General features: G+C 38.2%; 1 protein-coding gene across 3 annotated transcripts in view; it reads left to right on the top strand.

Moving 5' to 3' along the window:
- Nucleotides 1–15290, top strand: part of SMARCA2 (SWI/SNF related, matrix associated, actin dependent regulator of chromatin, subfamily a, member 2) — a 116873-nt gene extending 101583 nt beyond the window's left edge. For all 3 annotated transcript variants that reach the window (XM_027883520.1, XM_027883522.1, XM_027883521.1), the window contains 5 exons: nucleotides 8279–8384; nucleotides 9729–9830; nucleotides 12330–12462; nucleotides 13559–13701; nucleotides 14351–15290. In XM_027883520.1, the coding sequence (XP_027739321.1) occupies nucleotides 8279–8384; nucleotides 9729–9830; nucleotides 12330–12462; nucleotides 13559–13701; nucleotides 14351–14386 (520 nt within the window). In that variant the 3' untranslated portion in view covers nucleotides 14387–15290. The remainder of the gene's footprint in view (nucleotides 1–8278; nucleotides 8385–9728; nucleotides 9831–12329; nucleotides 12463–13558; nucleotides 13702–14350) is intronic.
- Nucleotides 15291–18290: the final 3000 nt, after the last annotated feature.

Consider the following 18290-nt stretch of genomic DNA (forward strand, 5'->3'; position numbering starts at 1 on the left):
ATCTATTTGTCCTTGTTAACTGGAAACAGATAGTGATACCTCAGTCTGAAGAACTGTAGGATATGTGCCCCAAATCATTAAGAAAATATCATTATTGAAGTCACTTTTTAAAGCGCACCTGGGCTTTTATTACTCAGTTTTTAGTATCAAACCATAAAAAATGTCGCCAGGTGTAGATACAGAGCAGTACTTACAAATGCAGATCCCTTTTTATGCTTCTCTACTTCTTTGCTATCATAGGTAAAGCTGAATTAGTCTAGGTTTCATCTTAATGGTTTAAAATGGAGAATAGATTTGTAATGAAGCAGAAGTAGGAGGGAAAATACGGTCAGAATGCTCTGACTTCTGGTCATCTGATCTAGTGAAAGATATCCCTGCCTACCCACAGCAGGGAAGTTGAACTAGTTTATCTTCAAAGGTCCCTTCCAACCCAAACCATTCTATGATTCTGTGATTTTGGTAAAGCACTTTTAGGGCACCACAAGAAAATTATAAGATGAGAGAAAATGTAAAGTAGTAGAATGTAGACTATAGTAGTAGTATGAGTAAACTCACTAATCTGAGTGAAAAGAAGCAAAAATGTGTAATTGAAGGCATTATTAAAAAAGGAGCTGTTAAACTGGAAAGAAGATACCACAAAAGTTCTTGGAGCATTGGTTTTGGCATACATCACAATATATTTATGATATATATTAAATGAGGAGTGTCCTAGCCAAAATTGAAAATGTTAAAATACAAGTATTGGCATGATATTCACAGCAGACTGGACACAGTTAAGTCTGGAGTAAAAGAAATGGCATGAAATGCAGTACCTCAGAGTGCGTTATATGGTACTTACAGACTAAAAATAGGAAACTTCTCTTTTGGTTCAGGTATCAGTTCAAGTGGAACTGCCAGAAAAATAGTTACCTGGGCAGAGAAGTTACTGATCAAAGCCAACTAGAATCCGTCAGTATTGCCCAGCCATAAGAAAACAGAAGCTTCACACAGACATTATTGCCTGTGTGGATGTGGAAATACTCATTATAAGTGTCTGTCCTTATATGTGACACTATTAATTCTTCTGAGTTGCTGTACATAGTACTTGAGTGCTTTTCCATTCAAAAAAGATTAGTTTACACTGAGACAAATGTAAATAATTATTTCAGTGATAAGTAGCATGGGAGAGCCTTGCAAGAGGAAACAGGTTGGTTTGTTTATACAAACATAGCACAATCTTGAGAGGGGAAGATGATTGCTCTCAGTAAATTCACTGGAAAGAAGGGAAGCATGAACACAAGAAGAGTGTAGAAATATGTAAAAATACAGGAGGGTGGTCACAAGATTGTACAGGCATATATAACCATTCTTTAGTTCATACAAGTTATTAATTAAAAATTGTGGAACCTTTCCATATGAAGTAGTGGGACATAAATAAATAAGTAGATTTAGCCTTGGATCCTTGATTAAAACACTTATGATTATTTACAATACCAAGACCTTAAGATTCTGGAAACACCTTTACAGTTACACATTGATCCTGATTCTCCAAAATAAAGCATATACATCATCCTTGCAGTCTCCATCTGCAATAATACATATTAATCTGAGATTTGGTTGCAGTTATTTCTTAAACTAAGATTTAGGTGCCTCTATGGCCCTGTACCGTGTTGTAATTGGGAGCCCCCGGTGGTCTAGGGGAAATGACACTGCACTGTCACTGCAGAGACCCAGGTTCGATTCCCGGTCGGGGCCCCTCCCCGGGCAGATGGAGCTCGTTAGCGCTGTAAGGCAATCCATCTACGTCCTGAGGACCTCGCTGCCACCGTCCAAGCGTGCTTGGCCCTGGCAGATGAACCTCAGGATTAAAGGGTGGGCTCAGTTCCGCGCACACTGTGTCTCACCTAAAAAATCCAATGCGCAGGCTGGAAGGTGGAAAGACCTTCCCCGGATCTTCGTTCGCGAAGACTGGCCATTACCGTGTTGTAATCATGCAGTGTAAAACACCTTTTAGAAGAGAGCAAGTTGAAATGCCTTAATCCAGCATTATTGTCACACATTTCCAGTTCTGATGCTTTTAATCTGTCCTTCCTCCCCTCTAAAATTAGGAATGCCCATAGAAACAAATATTGTAGACTCATATGTGTAATATTTATGTTATGGTTTCAAAAAGCAAAACCACAGAATTGCAATATGGTCCAGGTTAGAAGGTACTGTAGTGGATCATCGGGTTCAACCTCCCTGCTCAAACAAGGTCATCTTAGAGCACATGGCTGGGATTACATCCAGGTGGTTCTGGAATATCTCCAGTGAGGGAGACTCCACAACTTCTCTGAATGGTCTGTTCCAGTGCTCAGTCACCTGCACAGTAAAGAAGTTCTTCCACATGTTCAGGTAGAACTTCCTGTATATCAGTTTCTACCCACTGCCTCTTGTCCTGTTGCATGGCATCACCAAATCAGTTTGGCACACAAAAAGTAGTTTGCATGTCCAGTTAAAATGCTTGAAAGCAGGAACAATTTTACTGGTTTTTTTTACAAAAAAATTTTACATTTTTTGTATGCCAGATTTGAGCCCCAGCTGCTGAGTTTGCATTATGCACATGCAGACTTAGTCTCACAAATGATCTTTTTCCTCTTTTGAAGTTTTTTCTTCAGGTTTTATTTCAGAGGAAGACAAACTGTAAGTGTTGCTTTCTTTTTCTGATTGTTAAAATTAAGTGGACAAAATCGATGATACTTCATTCCAGCAGAACTAGCAAAGTGACCCCATGTATGTCAGCACTGGTGAGGCCACACCTTGAAGGCTGTGTTTAGTTTCGGGCCCCACACTTCCAGAAGGATACTGAGGTGCTGGAGTATGTCTGGAGAAGGGCAGCAGAGCTGGTGAAGCATCTGGAGCACAAGTCTGATGAGGAGCAGCTGAGAGAGCTGGGGTTGTTTAGCCTGGAGAAAAGCAGGCTGGGGGGGGATATTACCACTTTCTACAACTACCTGAAAGGAGGTGGTTGCAAGGTGGGGACAGCCTCTTCTCCCTGGTGACAAGTAAGAGAGCAGGAGGAAATGGCCTCAGGTTGCCGCAGGGAGGTTTTGATTGGATGTTGGGAAAAGCTTCATTAAAAGGGTGGTCTGGCATTGGAGCAGGCTGCCCAGGGAAGTGGTTAAGTCACCATCCCCAAAATGTTGATGAAGCACGTGGATGTGGCACACAGAGACACAGTTTACTGGGAGACTAAGCAGTGCTGGGTTAATGGTTGGACTGATGATATTAGAAGTCGTTTTCAACCTAAACAGTTCTGTGAGTCTGTGATTCATAGCTTGTAATCATTCAGTTTCCTTACAAACCCACTGTTCTCTTCTGCCTTGCATCAGAGTTTGATGTTTCCTGTCCAGATGCCAGTTTGATGCTACCCCTAGTTTGCATTAGCTTTGTTTAAATAGTAACAACTGAACTCAGGAGTCCCAGGATGCTGATAGCTCTTTTCCATACCGAGTGATTTTCAGTTGTACTCTGCTTGCTGTTTGCTCTGTTAATAGATTTAAAGGACTTGCATGGTGTACTGGTTAACTTCACAAAGCCTCCTCCCAGTATCGGGTAGCTGTTGACTGCATTTTAATAAAGCTGATAAGAAAATTGGAAGGTGGAGTTGTTGTGCCTTTTTCCTGTTTGGCAAGAGACTACCCTTGTCTGTGGTGCTTAGCATTTTGATCGCTGCATCATTAAAGCCAACGTGTTTAAATTTGTGCCCATAGTACTCTAATTTTGATGACATAGCTCAGGGAGAGAGTATTTTTCCTGTATGTGAAATGGATTTTATTCAGACTGTTTTCAGCTCTTTTCTCAAGTTACCAGTTTTTAACTGTTGTAAAATGAAGAGTAGTATAATTAGCCATCACTAATCTAATGAGTAATTAATTATGCCAACTGGTACTCTTGGATTTTCAAACACACAAAGTAAATCTTATTTATAGCCAAACCCAAGTTTTGGAGTACATAGCCATATGTCACACCCAGGAATTATATGTTTAACTATTTTCATCCACTTCCATCTCAGTGATGGGGACAAGTCCACCATGTATTACTGCAGTCAGTTCCAAAAAAGAACATTTAATAAATACATTTAATGAAAATTAGTAATCGCCCTACATAGCTGGTTTACTGTTGTTAAATAGAAAGGAACCACCTCACTATGTCAGCTCTTCTAATTCTCCTCTCCCACACTTGCTTTTTTTTTAAATAACATCCTTGTGAGTTGCATTTGATTTAAAATTGTACTTTTCAAGCCGTGGTTCTGGTTGTGAGCACTCTGACTCAGGCAAGGGTACAGAACACTTCATTCTACCCACTCTAAATTGAATTTCAGTATTGTTAAAAGTTTGAAATTTGCCAGAAGTACAAGAACAGGTTGAAGTTTCACCTTCATAGTTGTCTTTCCTTTTGATTTCAAAGGAGAAAGAGCATTGATAGTACTAATACTTTTGTCAGGTCTATGGCAGCTTATTTTTGACCAAATACTGCTAGGGAAAATAAATACAAAAAGAGCCTTGTACAAATGAGGTTCCTGCATTTCATTTCACTGAGACAGTACTGACTAAACAGGTGGAACTTTATGCTTGTCTGCACCTTGTAAGCAGTTTGACAAAAATGAGAGAAAATCTGAAACACTGAGCACAAATATTTTTCTAACCAAAAATATATTTTAAATGAGAAGTATTTCTTAATGATTTTTTAACTTGCACAGCATGCAAGTATTTTTAATGTGAGCACACACAGGACTAGCATGTTGAACTGATGCAGTAGCAGTGAACTGTCACAGTTCTTTTGCAGTCAGGTCTTTTAATTTATTCTGGTCCTTCTTCCTTCCAACACGTAGCCTGGTAGTTGCTAGGCAACCATAAGTGATTTTTACTGCGCATGATTTCTGTGTGGTGGTTGTTGTGGTTATTATTTTCTAATTACATAAGTAGGGGCAAGGATTAAAATCAGAGTTGCATTAATAATTACCCATTTTCTCCTACTGTATCTACAACACAGCAGTTTAAGATTATGTTAGAAAAGATCAAATTTTTTTATAGGATGGATGCATATGTACAAAAGGAATGTAAGATAAATAGTACTTCTTTGTGAGAGTAGGTTCTATAAAAAGGATAGAACAGAATAAGCTGTTACTGATCTGAGTAGACAAAATCAGGTTCTAGTCTTCTAACGTTGTGTCTTTCATGCCCTTAGTGCTTTTTCTTTCCTAGTCTTAAAAAATGCTCAGTAATTAATTATAACAAGCAAAAGCTTGAAGGTTTTCTCTGACATTCCTAGTTTAGTAAAATGTATGAATAAATCAGAGTTGGCTGGTTCTGTACCAAAAAATACTACTGTTTAATAATTTATTAGTGCTATATTTTTTTAAATAAAATATAGTATAAAGGTGATTGTGTATGTAAAAAGAGAAAAAAATACAGCCATGACATTAAAAGCTATAATCATCAGGAGCTCTTTCAATAGGACAGAAGTACTAAACATATTTTAAAATTTGATCAAAATTATTTTATTAGAAGCTGTTTCTTTTATGCTGAAGTCATTATGTTTGGTATTAGACTCTGAACTGCAGCTGAAGAAACACCAGTTTCAATGGTTTAGTAATTTTACTCATACAGATATTTCTGTTAAAAGAAAGCTGCTGAAATTCAAACAGAGCATTGATAACTCAGTCCTTCTGCTAAGCCAGTTTGCATTCAAACTGTGCAAAGGTGCAGGAAAGGTAAATTACAGTGTGCTGTGTAGTGGTGCAACAGGATACTGCTTTGCTTTGCTTTTCCTCAGGATCAGTGCCTTGCGTATATAAGGTGTGCACTGATCACTTAATGAATAGCTGAATTCCTCCTGGACTTTTTTTTTATCATCATAAGGAGTGTGAATGTTTTGCAGATATAGAACTTCTTTCTCAGCATTTTATTGTCATTTTACAATTGGAGAATAGGAACTTAAATTTTAAGATACCATTTGGGCATCTGATTTTCTTGGTGTTGTATATGCTCAGAATATGGTGATCTCAGTTGCAGCTGTGATGACTGTTCAATGCTTCCCTCTGTTAATAAAATAAAAAAGGTCCTCAATTTGCAAAGAAACATATGTTGATTTAGCCAGTTTTGTAGTGTGTGCTTAATGCATTGCTTTTCCTTGCATTGCTTCCAGTTTCACTTTGAGAGGGCAGTCTGTGATGAAGGCAGGTTCTGTCATGTGGCATGACACAGTCACTCACACAGGTCGTGAACAAGATTGGTGCCTTTAAATCCATAGTATAAACACTTTGACAAGGGAATTATGAAAGTATGAATTTGTGCATCTGTACCAAAGATGTCAGGTGCAGTGGCCAGAATTTCACAATTCTTTGCTGGGAGGAGAGAATAGTAAGACTTGGTATGACAGTTACCTGGTCGTTTTATGATTTGCTCTATTTCAGTAATAGGGTGCCTCCCAAATAAATTAGATCTGTTGGGTGAAATTGCTAGCAGCTACCACTGAGGTGTGAGTGGCATCTTGGAGTATATATCCTAGGAGTTCTGTGGGGTAGACTTCACTGTCATCTTCCCTGGCTGAGGTGCACCGTACACCCACTGCCATGTCTCAGCCTTCAGCAGCTCACCCCAGAGTGCCCTCAGGCATGTGCCATAAACTTCCTGGGATCAAGGAGTTACTGATAAGCAGGCAAGGGGAGAGGCTTCTGCTGTTGCAAGTCAGACAAAAGTTATCAGGATGAGACTGAGGCTTTTGGTTGCTCAGTCTGAATTGAATGAAAAAATTTTCTAGCTGCTAGTTGGTGCCCAGCATATTGGTAGAATAACACTAATCAGCAATCTGCAGTTAGAGCATTTACACTGTTGTCCTCTCTGATACAAGGAGCACCATTTTCCCAGGACTAAACTGAGAACAATAAAAAATTGTGGATTAGGTGAGCACCAGCTAGTTAGGAAATGAGGAAAATCTGTTTATTCCTGCTTGTTCAGTAGTCTGTTGGGTACCTAAGAAAAATAGTACCTTCTCAAATTCTGGTATTACTTCAGGCATTAAGAAATGCATAAGGTATAGTAAGCATTCATTACTTCTGTAAAGGGCAGAGCTGTTATGTGCTTTTTATCATCCTTATCCTTCCTTGCAGAATTGCTTCAGATAACTTTCAATTCAGTTTTAGTTTAATATGCTTCATAAGATCCTACAGCACTCTGGAGGGTGACTGGGAGAGAGAAGCTCAGGTGGAGCCCAGGGCTCGGCAGCCTTCTTGCCCAGCTCGGTGGTATTCCTTAGTTACCATCTGAAGATGCAGCTGAGAAAACAGGGTGTTTTTGAAGTAGCTGTGAGAGAAGAAAGCATTTGAATGTGAACTGGGAAATGTTTATGAATGCTGTATGCAGTGAACTAACATTCTTCACAGCAGAACTTTTTTCTGCTCCTTTGTGAGAAGAACAACATGCACATGGGGGGGGGGAGGGGGGAAACCCGCAAACCACAACACAGACTACTAAGTCCATAAGTGCCTTCAACAGATTTTCTCTCCCATGTCACTTACAGTCATGTATTATATTGGAAACCCCAATTAGGAAGATTTAAAATAGACCCTCAACATGAAAGTGTTAAAATGGCTATTAAAAAAGGATAAACCATGGGAAATATGGGAATCTTAGAAATTCTGAACACCTGTAAGTAAGTAAGTAAGTGATAGGCAATATTCCTGGAGTATGAAAGTTTTATAGGTAACCTGTCACTTTATTTCAGATGCCTGAAAGAGTACAAATTGCAGTAGTCATTTTCAATATAGTTGCAATGATCTTCTCAACATCTAGTTAGTCTAATAGCAATCAGCATATAGTATAATGGAAATCAGTATGAACAAATGTTTTGCTATGATGAGGAATTACAAAACCAACTATAAAGTGATCAAGAAGAAGATAAACTGAGGAGCGACAGAAGGGACACTTGCTAAAATTGCTGAACAATACCAAGGAAGGGATAAAAGTGTACTCAGCAAACAACAGTGGAATTCAGATGCAAATCCTGATCCTGCTTCTGTAAAACCTGTTATACATAATGATCTCTAATGATGATGATATGTTAGGACAACAGTTTTAAATTGTAAATTAATTATCTATATCGAATTTAAAAATCAGGAGTCAGTTTTTCATTATTTGGGAAAAAAAGTGATTTAATTTTTTTTTTTAGTTTGTTTATTATTATTAGATGGTGTGCTTGTGTGTTTTGTGAGAAAGCTGAAGTTCTTCTTTTCATTATGGTTTGTTTCTCTCAACAGTTCAGGACGACAGCTAAGTGAAGTCTTCATTCAGCTCCCATCTAGGAAAGAACTACCAGAGTATTATGAATTGATTAGAAAACCAGTTGACTTCAAAAAGATAAAGGTAAGAACCGCTTTTGGAAATGGAGATTTCTCCTTTTCTTTTTATTATACAAAAAGGTGGGCATAAAGTCATCTTTAAAATGACAACATGAATATTGCATTTACCAGTATTTGTGGCTTTGATTTTAAACATTGTTACACACCTTGTTAGTAATTTTCTTTAGTGCATATTGCAGTCTAACATTGTCATTTCAAAGTCAAATCATAATGTAGCTGGGTGACATGAATGGAACTCAGAGATGACATCTCAGTGCCTTTTTTGCAAAGACTTGATTGTGACTTGGTAAACACACTGTGTTTGTGAAGATTTAGTGGTTCTAGGGGAATATAGTCAACTCTAAGTTTAAAATCATAGAATCATGGGTATCCTGAGTTGGAAGGGACCAAAGATCACTGAGTCCAACTCCTGACCCTGCACAAGACCATCCCCAGGAGTCACACGTTGTGCCTGAGAAGTCTGTCCAAACACTTCTTGAACTCTCTCAGTCTTGGTGCTGTGGCCACTTCCTTGGGGAACTGTTCCAGTGCCCAAACGCTTGCTGGGTGAAGAACCTCTTCCTGATATCGAGTCTAAAGCTCCCGTGACACAGCTTTAGGTCATTCCTTTGGGTCATATCACTGTTCAGTTCCGCGCACACTGTGTCTCACCTAAAAAATCCAATGCGCAGGCTGGACGGTGGAAAGACCTTCCCCGGTTCTTCGTTCGCGAAGAGACTGGCCATGGCTGATATCACTGATCACCACAGAGGAAGAGATCAGTGCCTACCCCTCCTGGTTTCCCTCACAAGGAGGTTGTAGATTGCAATAAAATCACCTCTCAGTCTCCTCAGAATCCAGGCTGACCAGACCAAATGACCTCAACTGCTCCTCAGATGGCTTCCCCCCTAGACCCTAGCTAGCACCATATCTTGGAACAGCCAGGTCAGATCCAACACAGTTTAGTAGATGAGGTTCAGGCAGCATGTTGAATATGTTAAGTGATACAATTCTTTAACTTTCATTTGTGTCACAGCTTATTTTGTTTCCTTGCTTCAAAGAAGAAACTGGAACTTCTTTTACCAAAAGAGTTCAATTTTTCTTGCCTTTAACCCTTCCAGTTCACAGAGAAATTGCTTCATTTTTCTCTGTTACCATGATGTGTTTTTTGAGTAATATATCAACAACAAAATGGTTGAAGACTTTCTTTGTTTTAAACAGATACTTGTTTTGATACTTTGGTAAAACTTCTAAAGAGAAAGCTTTATATGTGTTGAATCAAATATTAAGTCATTGTCTTGTTTGCTGTTTTTCTTTCTGCACCACTGCTCATCAATACTTGTCTTCATTTCCTCAACAAATGCAACAGGAAAGAATTCGCAACCATAAGTATCGGAGTCTTGGAGACTTGGAGAAAGATGTTATGTTGCTGTGTCACAATGCTCAGACATTCAACTTGGAGGGATCACAGGTCTGAATTAATTTCTGTTAAACATACAGTTTTCCCCTACCTAATGTTTTCAGTGTTTGTTGATTATTATTTTTGTAAATAAACACTATGGTTTAATTCTTACATTGAACAGAAAAAAATGCCCACATTCTTAGAATCATCCAGAATTCATTGGACACAGCTACAGCGTGTGTATGCAGAGAAATTGTTTTTGACTTTAATTCTGAGATCAGTTTTTTCTTATCTGTGTGCATTTTAAAACTGTAAGACTGACTGAATGTATGGTAAAAGGCAGTGTGTGTAGAGTAATACATCAACTTAGATTTCAGCAGTGGATCACAGAAGGAGCAGTTCAGCTTAGGACAGGATGTTGAGGAAATACTTCGTAGTGAGCTCTTCAGTTTTGCTAAGGGAAGATACAAATTCAAGGTTTGTCCAGCAGTAAAGATGAGTGTATAAGGCTTTATGCCCTCTGAACCCTCTGTTTTTTTCAATTTTTTTTTTTTTTACTGTCAAAAGGTCAGAGTCCATTTTAAGAGACAATAATAATAAATCCCAGATGAGTCTCAGAGGTTTAGAAGGCAAACTCATCTCGAACAGATGTTGTATACACATGAATGGGCTTGGTGCTGTGAATTCAGAACAGGATACTAACACAAAAGGAAAGACTATGAAATCTGGATAAGAAATTAGAAAGTTGTCTCACCATACAGTGAAACATAGTCTTGGATGATTATTTTTATAGATGAGGTCCAAAAAGTATGATGCGAATACAGTAAGAGGAAAAAAAAAAAAAAGAGATTAACAGAAGCCTAAATAAAAGTAAGCTGAAGGGTGATGCTGCCCATATTAATTCATCCTTCAAATTTCTAAACATTAGTGATGTCCTTTAGCTGAACTGGAGAGTTTATATTAAAATATGAGAATTAAAAATGAGTATGCGATTTAGGATTGTTGGATACAGCTCATAATTTTGTTATTATTTTTGATATCTAGAGATACAAAATGTTTTCTGTACATGTAGTATTTTTACTGTCTTCGGTTACATGGAAGCAACCATAAATAAAGCAACTGAAAATATCTAAATAAGAAAATTAGTGATGGTAGAAAGCTTGAGACAAAGTTTAGCTACATGTCCAAATGTAAGTTTTCACTTTACTGTTAGTCATATAGCAGTAAAACAGTTATAAATTTCTAATTATAGCAAGTAGGGGGAAAAAAGTGAAGGAAAGTTAATACCAAAAAATATGGCTGAGACTTCAGAAAATGGTAAAAGTTGGTAGAAGAGGTAAAAAGAGGTAAAGAAAAATCAATAGTGAAATGGGAAAAATAATAAAATTATTTTCATCAGAATGACTGGAGTTGCTCATGGGAAACTGGTCTGTTGTTAGGCAAAGGCAATAAGCCTGAGTAGATAGAACTGTTAGTAGATATTGCTACTCTGTTTGGAAATAGCCCAACATGTATCAGAGTGTTGTGGTATTATTTTTTGTTCCTATGAACCAACATTAATTACCTGACCTAGAGTTTTTATAGCATGAGATCCAAATAGCAAACATGTAGCTAAGATTTTATTTTAAGGGTATTTTTCCCTGTGGAGTTCTCAACACCATTCATTTTTATTTCCCCTGTGTTGCAGGACACTTCTGCAGTAGTCCTCCAGTTTTCAGGGCTACCTTGCTACCTTGTGTTCAGATCTTGGCCCTGACATACTAATTCACATCAGTAAACTAGATTAGTTGTGTGTGCACTCAGAAACAAAGGGCTGATTCAGGTAGTTGTTTAAGCACACTCAGCAAGACAACAAGATTTTTAGTGTTATAATCCAAAAGAAGTCCTCTCACTCTTGACAATCCCCTCATGCTTGAGGTTAAAGAGAAAATCTGAGGTACCAAGATACTTTGGAAACTATAGCATATTTGAACACGTTAGGTTTAGAACAAGCCCTGATTTTGTTTTTCAGCCTTCTTAGATCTGAAAGGAAGGCAGGAATGAGCTGCTTGGGATAAATTATTTTCCTTGTAGCCACTTTGGATTTCAGGAGGGAAAAAAAAAAAAAGAAAACAAACAAACAAAAAAAAACCAAACTAAAGATAATTGCATGAGGGTTAGCCATTTGTCATTATTAACTGTATTGGTAGACTATAACCCATTTTTAATTAAGGTGCTTATTGCTAAAGTTTGCTCCTTTGGTAGTTTTTCAAGACTGTTATGATCTAATGAAAATCACAATAGTTCCTGTGGTAATAAAAGTAATATGAAAAACACTCTAACTGGACATTTTAGATGTAATACATTGTAAGAGTTGTTTCTTTGTAGCTCACTACTGACAAATTTCTTCATTTAGAGCATGAAGAATTAATGTTGGCATTTCTTGTACAATTCATGTAACAAGCACTTTTAGTCAGTATTTGAAAAGCCCATATACTTTGTAGGTTTGCACTGAAAATTAAGGTGTATGTTAGTTTTTGATACTGCTTGACTTTATAGTTCTGATATAGATTTGTATCTGTACTGTAGATCTATGAAGATTCCATTGTTCTTCAGTCTGTGTTCAAAAGTGCACGACAGAAGATAGCCAAAGAAGAAGAAAGTGAGGATGAAAGCAATGATGATGAAGAAGATGATGAAGAAGAAGAATCGGAATCCGAATGTGAGTCCCCCTGCTAAATACTGAAAAGAAAGTGTATCTGGGGGTGGAAGGAAAGGTTTTCCCGTTTCTGGAGACTGATTGTAAGGTTCTATTTCCGAGTGGTAGAAGTAATTTCTTACTAAATTTGCTGCTCTGTGTGTTAACATTCAGTGTAAGTCTTTCAGCTGAATTTTCTGGATGTAGTTCTTAGAATACAGTAAACTATTTTTAAGCCAGAAACAAATCATGGAATTGCGTTGTGGGCTTGCCATGAGTGTTTATAAAGCTTTTGGATCCTGTTCATGTTATTTGTGAATAGAAGTACCTGGGAAGGCCAGAGACAATCTTTCTCCATGGGTGGTCAACCTTTGGGCATGTTGTGACATACAGAGTTCATCACCTGGTTGAGAACCACATGGTGTTGCAAGTACCCTTCAATGTGACAAGGACTAAATGAAGCTGTGATTGTTTCAGGACACTCATTCAGTCCCTGCAGACTTGGAAATATGATGAAGTGGAAAGGGAGGGATCCCTTCATTGTGCTTTGTGTCATCCAGTACATTGACTCAGACTTTCCAGCTACCTTTTCTCTGGTTGAAGAAGCTGTAGTACTTGGCACTGAGCTGCTCTTCCAAGTGTGTCACATGGATGTGCAAAGCATGCAACTTCAGTAGCTCATTTGGAAATGAGTGGATATTCTGGAATCAGAAATTTAACATATTCTTCACAGGGATATAGCTCAAAATTTGCTGGCCACCTCAACATAGCATTCCTGTAGTTTAAAAATAATAAAAAAAATAAAATTCTGGAAGAAAATATTTTTAGGTGTGTATCTTCTCACAGGATCGTATACTGCCTGTAGACACCCATGCACTCTGAGAATGAAAAGAAAGTGCACATGGTCAACTTAATCTTTAGAGTTTAATTCAAACTGTTGTTAAAAGTATCAGGAAGTAGAGAAATAAAAGCCAATACCTCTGCTTCATTGTTCCACAATGAAGGTTAGAGGGGAATATCTTTCCAGGCTGCAACTAGAGGAGAATCTCTGTGAACAGAGACAGCATTTAAAAGTTAGTAAGTGAAAGTAACATTAACGTATGCTGTTAACTTTTTGCAGCAAAATCAGTGAAAGTCAAAATCAAGTTAAATAAGAAGGATGAAAAAAGTCGGGAGAAAGGAAAAGGCAAGAAGAGGCAAAGCCGAGCAAAAGCCAAGCCTGTCGTGAGTGATGATGATAGTGATGAGGATCAAGAGGAAAATGTAAGTTTTGTTCAGTGAGACTGTGGAAGTGGTTGCAGTGATTGCATCTCTGCCCTGTCCTGCTTGCTGTCAGAATTCTCAACTATTCATGCTTAAGCACATGTTTAATCTGTAGTGATCATCTTGAGAGATTTGGGGGGGGAGGGGGGGAGGTAACTGTATCTAGGTGTGCTTATGAGATCTGGTCCCAGTGCTGGAAGACAAGAAGTCCAAGAAGTCTGGAGCTTATTTCTTCAAGCTGTTACTACGTCCATTGAACCTTTAAATCTCATGGTCTGTTTGCTGTTGTCCACAGATGAAAAACCTTTAGCTTGATGGGTTGGGTTTTTTTTTTTTTTGGTGGATGCTTCTACTATTGCAACAAATGAAAATAGACGTCTTCCCAGTTGTTTTTAAATGTCTGGATAGAAAGAACTGGTGTTTCCTGACTCTCTGTCTTTCCTTCTCTAAAGGAGTCTACAGCAATTAGCTGAAATGTCATGAAATAGAACTACTAAATAACATAGTAACTTTCTTAAGGCTATCTTGATTTGTCAGTTTAATTGTCATTTTTCTCCCTTGTGCTTCCGTTTTTTTTTTTCCTTCTTTTACAAATTCCACAGAATAGCTGGAAAGAATTTCTGACTTGTCTTGTGTCTCTTACCTCTAGGACCAGTCGGAAGCAAGCGGAAGTGATGATGAGTGATCCATAGGGTTTATTTTCTTGGCAGAACTGACCCCTTCCCCTTCTCTTCTCTTTTCTTCTATTTTACACCCAGTGAATTCTTTTTGTCAAATAGACATTGGGTTGCTTCTGTATTCTCATTCTCTAAAAATTAGCTTTAGGATAGTGCCAGACAAACATATGATATCATGGTGTAAAAAAGAAAAAAAAATGTAACATATTGTGACCAAATAGGCCTCAAAAAACAACAAAAAAAAAAACTTCTGATGGAAAATGGGGGATATTAGTATATTTCTAGAGGCTAGTTTTGACTTCGTAATTATTGATTGTGCCTGGTTTTATCATTTGATAAGGTGTTTTTCAGTGGCCTCAGAAAGACAAAAAAAAAGTCTTTTGTAGCATTGATAACCAGGAGAAGTCATTAAAAGCCACTGGTTATTTTATTTTTCATCAGGCAGTTTTCAAATTTTTAATTTGTTCTGTATTGTTTTTTTTACACTGTGGTACATATATGCAACTTTGTTTAATAGCTTATAAATGTTCAATAGTTAGCCTTCATCCACCTTGTCCCATATACGTTTTTCCACTTTACGCTTGACGATCTTCAGAAAAATGCTTTTTGAATTGTATCAGATTTATGTCTACTGTAAACTTTGCTTAACTTTTTTTTCCTCTATTAAACAAGTTGGGTTAAAAAATGCTATTGAATATTGCAGTCTATATAGTGTAATGTATGGCTTCTTTCATCAGACTGATCTTCTGTGTTACCAGTGTGGATTATCACCTTTTCCCTAAAGTGTACTTAATCTTTGCTTTCTTTGCACAATGTCTTTGGTTGCAAGTCATAAGCCTGAGGCAAATAAAATTCCAGTAATTTTGAAAACTGTGGTGTTGGTGCTTTCATAATAAAGAGATAATTTAGCTCGATAGATGCGGCCTTGTGTTACAAGTTCCACACAAATCTTCTTAAAGGAGGGACGAGAGCAGGAGTGTCTCCTGTAAAATTCAAGTACCCTAGAAATATCTTCTGAGATGGAGAGAAGATATACAATACATATTAAAATAAGAATAATAAAACTGAAGTAGTAAACACCTTGAAGTAAAAGCATAGTTCATTACTTAATTACAATTAAAATGATAAGGCAATAAAATAAACTTTTTTTTTTTCAGGAAATGTATGTCCATATGCCCTAGTGGGCATGAATACAATTAATTAGGAAGGCAGCCAGCTCACCTAAAAGTGTGTTTATTTAAAGTATTATCTTGAGGTGTCAGGGTGGTGATGCAATAAGATATGGTAATGTTAACATTTGAACTACATGTCTGCAGTTAATTTTGCTGTTCTGGATAATCAAAACCTCTTAGATTTGAGTATATATTGTGTAAAAAATGTACAAGCCTAGGAGTCTATTTGGAAACAGAACATTTCTGTCTGATGTGAACTGCATTGTTCTCAGAATGTGTCTACAACAAATCTCTTCTTACTGCCTTGCAGTGTTGTATTGGGTCTGGCTGAGCTGGAGTTCATTTCCACACAGTAGCCCTCACAGTGCTGTGCTTTGCATTGGTAGCTAGAAGGGTGTTTTGGCTACTGCTGAGCGCAGCATCAGTGCTGTAACATTCCTTCCTCAATCAAGGGCAAGATCCTGGGAGGGGACACAAATAGGGCAGCTGGCCCAAACTAACCGAACAGATATTCCAGATCATATGACATCAGCTCAGATATAAAAGCTAAGGCAAGGAGCAGGAAAGGGGGCATTCATTGTCTCCAACGGCTGCCTGCTGAGGAACCATTGCAATTACTGAAGCCCTCCTTCCTGAGAGTGGCTGACCATTGCTGCTCACGGGAAGTAGAGAATAAACCTTATCTTTCGCTTCGCTTCTATGCACGCAAACTTTCACCTGGCTTCTGCTTTAATAAACTCCCTTATCCCAACCCATGAGTTGTTTTTCATCTTACTGTCTCCCTTGTCCGGCTGGGAAGGGGAGTGATAAAGCTGCTGGGTGGGCACCTGGCATCCAGGCAAGGTAAATCTACAACAAGTGTGTTAGCTGCTTCAGATTTTTGTAGCTCAGTTGAAAAGTGATCAGTAATTTTCTCTAGTGCCCATTTTTGTATATTAGTCCTGCAGTGAAGTAAGTCAGCTTTGCTTGGTTTCAGCAGTTCAAACATAGTATACCTAATGTGTGCCCCATCTGAATGGAAGACCCTGTGTTTCACAGAGATCTCAGAGGCTTATATTATATTGCTTCAGTGTCTGAAGCAGCTTTGCAGAAAATTGCTTCGTGGTCCTGGTGGGCACCAAGTTAAACATGAGCCAACAGTGCATCATTTTGTAGCAGTATCGTGGACTGCAGTAGGAGGGGTGTTGCTAAGAGATCCATAGAGGTGATCCTTGCCATCTTCTCAGTCCTGGTGAGACGTATCTGACATGCTTTGTCCAGTGGTGGGCTCCCCAGGAGAAGAGAGACATGGACATACTGGAGCAAGTCCAGCAAAGGGCCACTAAGATAAGGGACTGGAGCACATGACATACACAGGGAGCCTGAGAGAGCTGGGACTGTTCAGTGTGAAGAAGAGTAGGCTCTAAGGCACCTTGTTAATGTGAATTAATACCAGGAAGGGGAGAGTGCAAGGGAGGCAGAGCCAGACTTTTCTCACAGTGGGACCAGAGGCAATGGGCATACACTGAAACACAGGCAGTTCCCTCTGGACATCAGGAAACACTTTTTTACTATGAGAGTGACTGAGTCCTGGTTCAGGCTACCCAGAGACCTTGTGAAGTGTCCCTTGGAGATACTTAAAAGTCATCTGGATGTGGTCCTGAGCAACTGACTGCAGGTGGACCTACTTGGGCAGGGGGATTGGACCAGATGACCTCCAGAGGTGCCAGCCAACCTTAGCCATTCTGTGATTCTGTGATTTGGGATAGTTTGGTTTGGAAGAGACCATTCTGTTTTCAGTGACTGTTTCACAAAACCATATAAAAATGGTGGTTTTTCACTGCAAAATGAACTGAATTTTAGCAACCTCTTATTCATGACAAAAAACATCTCGCAGTAGGCTTCGGTCACTGCTGGTCTAGACTGGATTTAAACTGGCAACTTGGATATAAGAAGCACAGGATCACATTACCAATCCCCAGAGTCCCAGATGACTTTGCAGTGACCCAGTCTGTTTTATTTTTCAAGAACTCATTATTTACAGATGAGTGTTTAGCTGAAGAAGAAAAATTAACTAAGAAGACCCAACATTTCTGTTGAAAGTAGCTTTGGTTTTGTTCAGTAACTGTAAGTCATAAGAGCATATCAGTTAACCTGAAGAGATATTGTTGAATTCTTAGCTGCACTTAGTTTTATTGAGTTCAAGTAATGTCAACATATTTTCAGTTTCCTTCTCTGAGTTTCAAAAAAAAAAGCCCACAATTAATTTATAACATTAGAATAAAGAAGATTTTTGTCTGTAAGACATGCCTGTGCTCCAGTGCAATTGGTCCTGTTATTTTGCCTAGGATTTGGATTCACTTCTACCCAGAATAATACTTTAATTGTCATCTTGCTGTTTTTCTGTATGACTTTACTGCATTTTTCAAGATAAATTGGGTTTTTTTGTAATCTCAGCACATCACTATATGAAGAAGAAGGTACTGGGAAAATAACCATTAGTAACCTTCCAAATTGTTTACAAAAAGAGAGGAGAAAATCTTTACTTAAATATGTGCAAATCTATGTTAAAGATGGAAACACTTTCTCTTTTACAGAATTCCCCTTCTAGTACAAAGTGGCATGCAAAACACTTGAAATACTTTTTGGACAGTACCCAAATAAAAGCACAATGCTACAATCTATATCAAGGGAAATTAGCTCATTTCCTACCTTAATTTTGGAAAATTGTACAGTAAAATTGGAAACTGTATGGCATGGG

The sequence above is a fragment of the Empidonax traillii genome, unplaced genomic scaffold (assembly GCF_003031625.1).
Source record: "Empidonax traillii isolate 1590-97213 ecotype Southwest subspecies unplaced genomic scaffold, ASM303162v1 scaffold127:size982661, whole genome shotgun sequence".
NCBI classification, from domain to species: domain Eukaryota; kingdom Metazoa; phylum Chordata; class Aves; order Passeriformes; family Tyrannidae; genus Empidonax; species Empidonax traillii.